Source organism: Hyperolius riggenbachi, chromosome 1, assembly GCF_040937935.1.
Source record: "Hyperolius riggenbachi isolate aHypRig1 chromosome 1, aHypRig1.pri, whole genome shotgun sequence".
Lineage (NCBI taxonomy): Eukaryota > Metazoa > Chordata > Amphibia > Anura > Hyperoliidae > Hyperolius > Hyperolius riggenbachi.
This window is the reverse complement of record NC_090646.1, coordinates 112661452-112673479: the sequence shown is the minus strand read 5'-3', so window position 1 is coordinate 112673479 and position 12028 is coordinate 112661452. Positions and strand designations below refer to the sequence as shown.

The following is a 12028-nucleotide window of genomic DNA, read 5'->3' as shown; positions in this document are numbered from 1 at the left end:
CTTTTATCTGCCTAATAAGGTATTCTTTTAGTGTAATTAAACTTGCATCTCCCTGTGATGCTTGTCATGTGACTGCAGAATGGCAATAACAGTTTGCTCAGCAGCATTAACATGAACCTGAATTCCCCTCAGTTACACCAACTCATAGGTGAGGAGTGTCACTGCTACAAAACAAAAAAAAAAAAAAAGATTTGAAACCTTGTAAATATATGATACTTAAACGGGGCCGGAGCACCTAAATATGTAAATATTATTACTGATTTATAAAGCGCCAACATATTCCGTGGCGCTGCACAAAGTATATAAAATTAAGCCTAGATTGAATCACAAAAGTGACCAGCATCTGTGATTCTGGCCAGGTACATTAAAGGTCACCAACTTTAAAAGAACTTCTGCACTGATATAAACAGGCCCAGATTTAGAAAGATTTATGCCTGAACTAGAGCTTTCATGGATTCAGTTCACATGTGTAAGTGATGCTGCTGTAGAAAGGATGGGAGGAAAAGGAATGTAAGTGGGCTGCAGAGCCAGCAGTATGGGGGAGTCATCATAGTGGCATATGTGTTAAAGTTAGCAAACAAAAAGAATAAGAAGCGCATAACCGTTCTCAGATCGCTTCAGGGAGGTAACCCTAATAAGGCGGATACACACGCCGTACTTTTTCCAAACAACGGGTCCGACAGAACCTCCCGCGGGGCGGTCGTTCTGCCGACAGTTGCACGTGAGTACAAGCTGTTGGCAGACGACGGTTTCTGATTGACTTGCTTGGCGGATCAGTCAAAAACAGTCTTATCAGTTTGCTGACAGCTGGTACTCACGTGCAACTGTCGGCAGAATGACCGCCCCGCGTTGTTTGAAAAAGTACGGTGTGTGTACCCGCCTTACAGACTCAGTACACCATGGAAGTAAAACCATTAAGTCTGGATTCTGACGACACTATGAGGGTCAGAGGTGTGGCCTGTACTCACAGTCTGCATTCTTCAGTGACTGCTTCTTTTTAGATGGCTTGGAGATGACCTTAATCCTCTTGCTTAGGAATACGCCGATGTCATCGCTATTCCCGTAAAACATTTTCACCGATAACATGAAGTGCTTTCTCTTGTCTGAGTCGGATATGTACAATGTTTTGGCAGTGCAATAGTTCTGTTAAGAAAAAGTAAAGATACATCAGACATCCACCTACAGTATACCTTTTATCAATGGACAGTTTAGGAATAATGCGCCCCTTTATGAAAGCTGTCCTTGGCCAAACACTTAATTGGGAGGTGTGATAAACTGCACTTATCCCAAAAACATACAGATAATTCCAGTTCCAGTAATTCCAGCCAATTTAAGTGAATTGTCTTCCCTCGAAATTGGTTAGAGACTAGGGTAGACATAGGACTACGATAGGGATTAGATTGTAATGCTGGGAATACACGGGTCTATTCTGGCGCTCGATTCTGCGTCCGCTTGTTTTGACTGCTCGATTCTCTTATCTTCCGCTGGTTTTTCTTATCTTTTTTCAATTCCCTTCAATCACAAACCGAGTGGCAAAATGATCGAACGGTGATCGGACATTTAGGAAATTATCTAACCATCTTATCAGCTTAGAATCGACCAGAGTATTGCCAGAATTAGGCCTTCTAAAGGACAGCTAGCGTGTTAATACATCACTTGAAATTGCGGTCCGTTCGACTTTCAGAGTCGATAATTTTATCGAATTGGAGCCACAATATGGTCAGCCAATCAATCTTTCATTTACGTACCTTCCGAATTCAGTCGAATGGATTGATCAGTTATGCCAGAAAGATCTTGGTCGTAAAGGTTCGATTGGTATACGGCAGTAGGGGGCGTTTGATGCAGTGCTGAGTGTGTTGTTCGGGAGCATGCACAAGAAGAGCGCGCAGACAGAGCATGCGCCGTGGCTATGACTGAGCCCAGTCACAGCTTTTAACTAGGGTAGAAAGCAGGACAACCGAGGGGCGGATCGGCCAGAAAGATTATGGGGGACATCAAGCCACCCCAGGTATGGGCACTTATTTTTTTCAGTTCAGGTGTGTATTCAGGCAGGGGTCACCGCCTGAATACATACAAAATACATTTGCCACATACAAAAAAAACAAAACACATGCAGAATCACATGATCGTCTATGGTGCTGCTGCGTCTTTTGGAGGCATATTTTGCACAGTGTAAAAAAATCAGCTCGATTCTCTGCTCCATCGATTTTGCCGCTGGATTCCCTACTCGAGTCTCTTATCTTCCGCTCGTTTTTCTTATTTTTTTCCCATTCACTTCTATGAGAAAATGAGCGGTAAAATGATCGAACATGTCGGAAATGATCTATTGAACCATCTATCTACTGGAAAAACACATGCTGTATTCCCAGCATAAATGTACGATAGTAACATAAGACTATGACTAAGGTAGTGATTAGATTGTGAGTTCCTGTAAGTGACAGTGAGTGGACTACAGATTCACTCTGGGCTCTATTCACAATGCTTCTCATAACAAATGTCTTATTTATCACCGAACTGATAAAAATAACCGGCACATTTACAAACAAAATAAACACTCAAAGTAAGTTGTTCTTGATTAATATCATTTCAGTATTACTTTTGTTACCTTAAAGGTGCGTACACAGGTCTGATTTTTCCAAACGACCGGTCATTTGGACGTCAAATCGGGCGTGTACAAACAGTCGTTTTGACTGATCCACTTGGCGGAACGGTCAAATCCAGTCTTATCAGCTGACCGATTGTTTGTACACACGCCCAATTTGACGTCCAAACGAACGGTCTTTTGGAAAAATCAGACGAATGTATGTACCTTAATTCTATTGCATCTTTGCTCTTTGGAAGCTTAAAAAAGTAACATAGATAAGGTGAAAACAGAGGAAAAACAGGAGAAAAAGCTTTGTGAATCATGACCAATATGACATTATATACATAGTTAGCAAACAGATAAACTGAAACAAATACACTGGTGTGGCAGGACTGTATATAATGTAATATTCTCCAGGTTGCTTACGCAGGAACACCCAGCATACACAAAACTAACCTTTCCTTCCAGGTTCAGCTGCTGCATTTCTTGCTCACTGTTCCCGATGCCTATGAAGGCACAAGGCTGAGACTCCTGCTCCGAACAGCCATCTCTTTCCATCTGTTCTTTCTTTTTCTTCCATCCACTACCCATGAGATAAACACAGGGAGGAGGGCAGAAAAACCTACAACAAACAGGACAGACCAGTAAGAGACTTGACTTTATTGTACAAGACAGAGTTTCTATTTTCAAAGCCAATCTACATTTGCTTTTTACAAAGATTCTCTATTACAGTTCTCAAAAACACAGATGGTCTCACATGGGTCAACTTTTTCATAGACTGGACAGTTTGGGATTGGACTAGTGATCTAAGCAAGTGGTAAATTCGCCATTGGCGTTGGGTTGAAGAGTGGCTGCTGAGCTTTGCTCTGCAGGTCAATAAAATCTGAACAGAACTGCTCAGTTCCAGGAGGTTGTGATTTACTTTGACAATTCTGGATTTTGACAAAAAAAAAAAAAAAATTGTGCTTGTTCATGTAAAGTCTAAATATCAGATACCAATTACTAAAGGTGGCAGAGTCTTACAGTGTACCTGTAAATACATGTAAATACATTACAACCGTCTACTCCATTGGCGAATACAATACACCAAAATAAACAACGCTCGACACATTGAGCAGTATCTCAAGGTAGACCTCCAAATTCAGAAGAGAAGGGCTTTTGCAGTTCTTAGCAAAGACACTGCTGTAGGATAATGGTTTACGATCCACAAGCATTACCAATCGCAATGCTATTTTCAACCCCTGCCGACCAATTGAAGCCGTTCCGCCAGCCCCTGATTGTCGGCCCTCCTGATTGTTAGCCTCAAGGCTAGGGATGTGTCCATACAGCATTGTTCCCTGAATTGTTGCAGAGGGATTGTTTGCTGAACTCCGATGTGCAACAATTCTCACGTGTGTACTTAGCTTAAGACTGGTATGGCTCCCCAAAACAGACAGCACCATATCCCAAAAACTAGAACCACTAGGGCCAACAAGATGGAGCTACTTAGGGGAATTACGGAGGGTATTCAACATGATCTTATAAATGTCCTCTTTTGTAGTTACACACACATACACAAAGATGATTTCCCAGCAGTTACCATATTTTTGGGACAATAAAATTCACCTAGGTTTAGAGGGCAAAAATCAAGGGGGGAAAATATACTAAACCTGGTGCATCCGTGGTGCAGGTGCATCTTAAGGGCCTTTTCCTCCTAAACTGTCGCTATACTTCCTTAGCGGTAATCCCAAGTCAGGCTGGGGATGGAAATCCGCAGCTCAGAGCGGTAATTCCGTGCCTGAGTGAGTTATATGCAGGAACTGCTGCAGCTCTCTCTGTGGTAGTTTTTTTCCCCCTTGTTTTTATGGTCTAAAAGCTTGTGAAAAAATTGCACAGCTTTTAGACCCTAAACTTGGAAATAATCAAAACGTCAGGGATGTTAAACTGCACTGCCAGGTTAAACTACACTAACCCCTGATGCTTGTGAGGGTGCCAAATGTTTTTTTTTTATTCATCATGTACAGAGTTTAAGCACGCTTTAAAGGAGATCTATGAAATTCAACTGGATTGAACACCGATTGGGAATTTATAGGTGGTTGTTTTATAAAATGTTGCCCTTCTAAAGTTATCCACTACAACAACTTTAATACTGCTTAAACTCTTAATGGACAACTGATGTGAGAAGAACATGCAGGCTGCCATATTTATTTCTCTTTAAACAATACTAGTTGCCAGGTAGCCCTACTGGTTTATAAATAGTAGTGTATGAATAACACCAGAAACAAGCGTGCAGCTAATTCTGACAATAAAGTCAGAAACACCTGATCTGCTTGTTCAGGGTCTATGGCTAAAAGCATTAGGAGGTAGAGAATCAGCAGGATAGCCAGGTATTGTTTAAAAGGAAAGAAACAAATTATAAATATGGCAGCCCCCATATCCCTCTCATTACAGTTATCCTTTAAGTAGTCAGCTGTCTGACTCATGCCATCTGAGTCAAAGAAAAATCTCCAATTTGGCAGTTCAGCTAACCGCTCCAGACAGATCTGGGGTCTCAAAAATAGGGCTGTGGAGTCAGATAAAAAAATGATCCGACTTCTCAGTTTCTGAAACCACCACTCCGACTCTAATGCTGGGCATAGACGGTACATTTATGTGCCGGAATCGAGCCAGCGGCTCGATGCCGGCGCGACACCGCTCATCCACGCGGATCGATTCCCGGGAATCGATCCACGCAGTGATCGGACACGTCGGAAATTATCAATCGAGCCATCAGCGGTTCTAAAAAAAAACAAAAAACTTACCGTCTATCAGGGCTGTGGAGTCGGTCCAAAAATCCACCGACTCCGACTCCTCAGTTTAGGATTCCACCGACTCCGACTCCTCGACTCCGACTCCTCTAATTTGCATATTACAAGTTTGTTTATTAAAAGTATGTAACGTGAAATTCGTCTCTTAACTGCCAACGCTTAGGAATTTTACAAGACAGCTGAAGTGAGAAGGATATGTAGACTATATTTATTCCCTTTAGACTAAAACTAGTCCTTGGTAAGAGTACTTGTAAAAGGTACAAACCAGAACAAAGAACATCTATCAGGCCCTGGGCAATGTAACTGTGGGTGCATGTAAGAATGATGTGCAGGTACTCTGCAGGGGAACAAGGAGATTCTTCCTCTATTACACATTATTCATGTACAATCTGAACCAGGTTTATGGGTGACAGACAACACCTCTGTGTTCAATGTGCACAACATTCGCAGTGGATTCCCTGCAGCTCTGTGGGGAGTGCATATGTAGAGTATAGTACTACTGTGTAACAAAGTAAACCTGAGACAGATGAAATTAAAGTTTTATACATACTAGGGGCTTCCTCCAGCACCCTTGAGGCTAATCAGTCCCTTGTTGTCCTCCTCCACCACCTGCATCTTCTGCTATGAGTCCAGGTACTTGAGCCAGTCTGGCATAGTGCGCATGCACACACTCCGCCGCCGGAAGCGTACTACACCTGCACAGCACTATTGTGCAGGTGCAGAATGTTCCTGGTTGTGGGAGCGGCACGTGGCCGGACTGCGCTGACTGGCTGGATTACCACCACTCATAGCAGAAGATCCAGGTGGTGGAGGAGGACAGCGAGGGACTGATTGCGCTGAAGGGGGCTGGAGATATGTATAAAAAAAAACAAAAAAACTTTACTTTTCATCCGTCTCAGGTACCCTTTAATTTGTAGTCACCAAACCAAATTTTAACAATATATCAAATTATTTGATTTCATGAGCAAAGGGAGTGCATACATTTGCATAAATCAACATCAATGCAGAATTATTTCCATCTCATTGACTATCTCTATTAGTGACAGGGCTACACATCAGGCTTTATTCTTACAGCATAGACGTTATTCAGTATATATGAGAGATTCCTGTGTACACATCATATATACAGTCACAATCAGATATGAATATCTGACTTTAAAAATACGGGGACTGCTTTATTGAAGCAGCACAAGTAACTAATTTTGATTGGTTTATTTCATTTTTGTGGACTGAGCACAGCTATTACTGTATATATACATTATTTTTAATGACTATTATCTGAGAAATAGAACATTTTATCATATTTTCTATTTTAATTACAGTTACAAATTCATTAGGAGTCGGAGCATTTCTTCCCCGACTCCGACTCCACAGCCCTGCCGTCTATGTCCAGCATAAGGCTCAACACACACCATACAATCTTGGTTGTTCAATCTTACCGCTTTCATGTAGTATAAGAGCTTATCCAATCAATCATTCAAGGTATTTTCAATCTGTTGGCCCTTATACTACATAGAATTGGTAAATCTGTACAACCAAGATTGTATGGTGTGTGTTGAGCTTAACTGACTGTATGTACTTAAAAATTTCTTCAACTTCGACGCCATAGTCCTGCTTAAAAAAAACTAAAACATAACATTTGTATTGTCCCGAAAGAAGCCGCTAATCATAGTTAATAAACTTTAGGTGGATTTAAAAAAAAGCGGTACAATGTTTTTTTTTGGGAAAGAATCAGGTGCTAAGTATAGTTAGCCTGAGAGTGACCCCAGTTATAGGTTGCCAGAAAATTCCTTGTAAACAATGCCAGTTGCCTGGCATAAGTAGTGTCAGAGTCAAACCCCTGGGACAAGCACATGGCTAACACAGTAAAACCTGAGTCAGAGTACCTGATCTGCTGCATGCTTGTTCATGGCCTATGGTTAAAAGTATTAGACGCAGGATCAGCAGGGCTGCCATACAACTGGTATTGTTTACAAGGAAATAAACATGGCAGCCTCCACATTCCTCTCGCCTCGGGTTCCCTTTAATGAATGTGAATAGATCAGTTCCAAAGGGAATACTTAGAATATACACTAACCAGCATGAGGATTGTTTTCTGAACTTGTCTTGTTTGGGTTTAGTTGAGCTGTAAGCACATCCATCTGGCAGAAATAGGGGAACATCTACCAAATTACCAGTGGGTCATATTTACAATAATCACTTACGGTAAACTACACTCCATACTTTTTTTTATTTAGACATCCGTCGCGGGGCATTTTATTTGCTGTTTTTAATCTCTAGTATATTAATGTTTGACAACCAAAATGTCCACTAGGTGGCAAACTTGATTAATGATTCACAAGTACAGTCTATACAGATGTCTGTGTGTGTTTTTGCTGCATGGAGATCTGAAATTTAGAAAGTGCATTCATGTTTGAGATACCAACACAAACAGCTTTACATACAGAACTAGCGTGACCTCAGAGATAGCCATCTCCTGCCAAGCTATTACATCGGCTTGCAAACACCACAAGTGTACATACCAAGAATGGTGACAACAGATTTGTTACCAGAGTAAAAAACAAAAACAAACAAGAAAAAAACACCACCATCCATTGCTAGTAACTATATAATCTGTGATAAAGTGGAACTGTAGTGAACATGTAATACATAAAATTGCTTATTTTACAACATAAATTTTAAATATTTAGTTCAGTGTTTTCGCACTATTAAACCTTTCTTCACCCAGATTTACTTTCTGATATTTCACAGGGGGCAACATCTTTAGCCCTGTCAGGTGATCTCTGTTGAATGTTTGTTTACTGAGAATTACAAAGCCACAAGAGAATATACCTGGTCTCCCAGAATGCTCTGTGTTAACAGCCTAGGCTAAAGGCTCATACACACATCCAACTTAATGCACAACATGACCAACCACACAACAAGTTATTTACTTGACAAGTACGCGCGCACACACGCATACACCAACCAACTTCCTTAAATACCATGCACGCAAGCTAAATGACAAACTGCACAACATGTCTGCATTCAAAAACAACAAAGTTGTTCAAAGACTTACTACACACGTGTACACACGTTCCAACCTGCCGGATAGTTTGGCAGATGGATCCATCGGTTGGATCTGACAAACAACCTGTTATCAGTTGGTCATCTGGTTGTTTGCCAGCCGCACACAAGCCCAACTTGTCTTCCAACAGACAAGTTTAGAAGATAGTTGGACAGATTGTTGGTACGTGTGTACCTTAAAGACGAACTCCAGTGAAAATAATGTAATAAAAAAGTGCTTCATTTTTACAATAATTATGTATAAATGATTTAGTCAGTGTTTGCCCATTGTAAAATCTTTTAAATCCCTGATTTACATTCTGACATTACATGGTGACATTTTTACTGTTGGCAGGTGATGTAGCTGCTGCATGCTTTTTTAGCAGTTGGAAACAGCTGTAAACAGCTATTTCCCACAATGCAACAAGGTTCACAGACAGGAAACTGCCAGGAGTACCACGGTCCTCAGAGTTTCTTGTGGGAGGGGTTTCACCACAATATCAGTCATACAGCGCCCCCTGATGGTCTGCTTGTAAAAAGGAATAGATTTCTCATGTAAAAGGGGGTATCAGCTACTGATTGGGATAAAGTTCAATTCTTGGTCGGAGTTTCTCTTTAAAGTGGATCAAGGAGGAAAAACAAACTATGACAAGTGACTTGTCTATATATCATATCTAAAGTTTAGATAGTTTACACAGCAAATCTAGCTGCAAACAGCTTCAACTGTTTCATGTTTATTTATTCCTGTGATACAATGATAGCGGCCATGTTTTGTTTGTCACATTACACACAGGCAAGCTTCAACTGCATCTCCAGCCCTCAGCATACTCCCTTCTCCTGCTCCCTCCTCCCCTCTGCCTCTGAAATCTCTGGCTAGTAACCTCCTCCTCCTGCCCAGACTGAGCTCCCATAAACCCTTGCTACAGTGCCAATGTACTCTGGAAAAGCTGTGGGCAAGGGTTGTTTAGTTTATAGGAAATTAGAGTATTAAAACAAAACAAAAAAAGTATTTGGCTCGAGGAATGCCCTATAAACTATATGTAAGGAACACAATTATGCAACGAGTAAAAGTTTATCTCGGATTCACTTTAAGCATCACTGGGAGTGTGGGGTAACATACAACGTGCAGTAGTATGAAGAAATGGGAAGAGTTTCTGATGCTATAACCAGTTAAATTACCGTAAAAGTGGGTATCCTGAGCAGTGTAGAGTGGTGTGGTGTGTATATACAGATCATCTTTAACCACTTCAGGACCATAGGCTTACACCCCCAAGTGACAAGGCTATTTGTTACAATTCAGGCCACTGCAGCTTTAAAAGCTTGCTGCAGAGCCATACCATGCAGCACACAAATCCCCACCCCCTTTTCTGCCCACCAAGAGAGCTTTCTGTTGGTTGGCTCTGATCGCTCCTGCAATTTTTTATTATTTTTAAATAAATGTGTTTCCCCCCCCCTCTTTCTCCCTCCCCCCGCCAGCCAATCACAGCGATCCGCTGTCATAGGCATTAGCCTATGACAGCCGATCGCTCTTGATCCTCTGTAGGGGACAGCCGAGTGACACGGCTGTCCTCAGTACAGCACATCTGTAGATCGCAGCGCTTTACAATGTGAATGACGACAGCGGTTTTGTCATCTAAAAGTCTCTTGGCGGCGATCGCTGCTGGGAGACCGATGATGGAGCGGAGCAGTCCTGGGGCTGCCACCCTCCCGATGCTGATCGGCGTTAGGCGGTCGGGAGGAGGTTAAACAATTTTGTGTTAGAGATGTGTATACTAAAGCCAACTCTGAACTATGACTTCTATACGTCTAAAAAAAAGCAAGCAACACACTATTCAAGAGTCTTTGTACCAAGGAACAGATACATGAATAGGAGTGTAGGTATTTCCCATGGCAACCACATATTTGCTTGTAGTGCAGACTTTGAAGCAAACCTGAAGCGAAAATAAACTTATGAGATAATGAATTGTATGCGTAGTACAGCTAAGACATAGAACATTGGTAGCAAAGAAAAGAGTCTCATATTGTTTTCCTGTACAGAAAGAGTTAATAAACTTCAGTTGTTCTCTATGCAAAAGAGCTTCTCTGAGCTATTTACCCACTAGGACGGATACAGTCCTGTTTTCTGAAGCACTTAAACCGCCAAGAAACAGTGAGAGACAGCTTCAGATAAGGTTTTACTGCAATAAAGTTCAAAGGGTCATTATTTCTGTGTTTTACAGTTTAAAAGAGTGTGCTTTTAAAACTGCAACAGAATGATACGTTATTAAAAATCTGGAAATAAAAATATGAGGGCCAATGTTATATTTCTTGTACGTACTACACATACAATTCATTATAAGTTTTTCCGCGTCAGGCTTTCTTTAACCTCCTTAGCGGTAATCAAGAGTTTAGCTCGGGGTGGCAAAAAACATGCGAGGAGCTGAACTCGTGGTAGCCGACGGGAGGTTACTGCAGAGTACAGCATGCGTTTTAACCCCATTCCCGGGGGATCCAGACGTCGGCCGACCTTCTTCCTCTCCTCCAAGTCTCTTGCTTTTCCCTGGTGAGATCACCGTCTGTCCTCATGATGACACAATGCGAAATGCCTTCTTCAGCAAGCTCATTCCACATTAAAATCCTTGCAGTGGCTACAAACCCTACTGCTGGCATTTTTTTAGCACTTATTAGTGATCTGACCTCCAAAAAAAGGAGCGTGTCTGCCAGTGCAAGTAGTACAAAGCATCGGTTAGTGCAAGTGAGCATCTGATAATTCAGAGGGGGGGGGAGGGGCCTGCCCATACTAGGAACTTCCTTTTAAGAGCTTGTTAGCACCCATTAACATTAGGCAAGTGCCAGACACTGTAAAGCTCGGGCACTTCACCTTGAAACAAAGTGAAATACTGTGAAGGAAGTTTAAAAGTCGCTCAGTCCCGTGCCTAACACTTCCTCAGCAGAACCTCTCAGTTCAGGTCAGGCGAGCCTGCCGGTGAGTAACCACTGACCAGAAGAGCTATTAAATACTACGCACCAATTTCTCTGGGTATGGAGTATATCTCACATCCTCCATTCAATAATCAATAGATTTTGGTACATATAAAGTGTATCAAAGGTGGTGCAGGGGGAAAGGTCACATGGGACAGAGAGATATGTTCCCTGGCCCATGACATGCCTCTGTGTCGTCAGACACACATGCCGTACTACCTCCCCCCAGAAACTGCCGACTTGCAGCTTGTCAGCAATTTTTAAAGGAAGGGGCGTCACTTGCAAGAGAGGAACTCCTGCAAAACACCCCTTTCCCAGCTCTCATTGGGTAGCTCAGTCACTTCCCCACCTCCCTACGCTCTGCTGTGATGAGACACACAGAGCAAGGCTTGCAGCGTCGTGATCCCAGGGGTCACTAAAAGTTAAAGTTAAGGATTTCTGGCCACTGGAGCGGCTGGAATTGAGGCTGCCTGATCCAGCTAGCTTCACCCCTCATCAGGTAGCTTTTGTTTTTTGCTGAATAGTTGGAACCTGAAGGAAAATGGTGAGCTTCTGAGTGGAACGGATGGTGAGGTAAGTATGTATCATTCATTGGCAGGTACATCATGAGTTTATTTTTAATCATTTTACTCGGTTCAGGCTCACTTTAAAG

The 12028-nt window shown here is 42.0% G+C and overlaps 1 protein-coding gene across 1 annotated transcript in view; it reads right to left on the bottom strand.

Annotated features, from left to right (window-relative positions):
* The window catches only part of RBPJ (recombination signal binding protein for immunoglobulin kappa J region), a 138743-nt gene that overhangs the window by 14389 nt on the left and 112326 nt on the right, over positions 1 to 12028 (bottom strand). Inside the window, exons 4-5 of the mRNA XM_068267918.1 lie at positions 3041 to 3206; positions 969 to 1143 (exon numbers count right to left, since the gene is read on the bottom strand). Of these exons, the coding sequence (XP_068124019.1) occupies positions 969 to 1143; positions 3041 to 3206 (341 nt within the window). The remainder of the gene's footprint in view (positions 1 to 968; positions 1144 to 3040; positions 3207 to 12028) is intronic.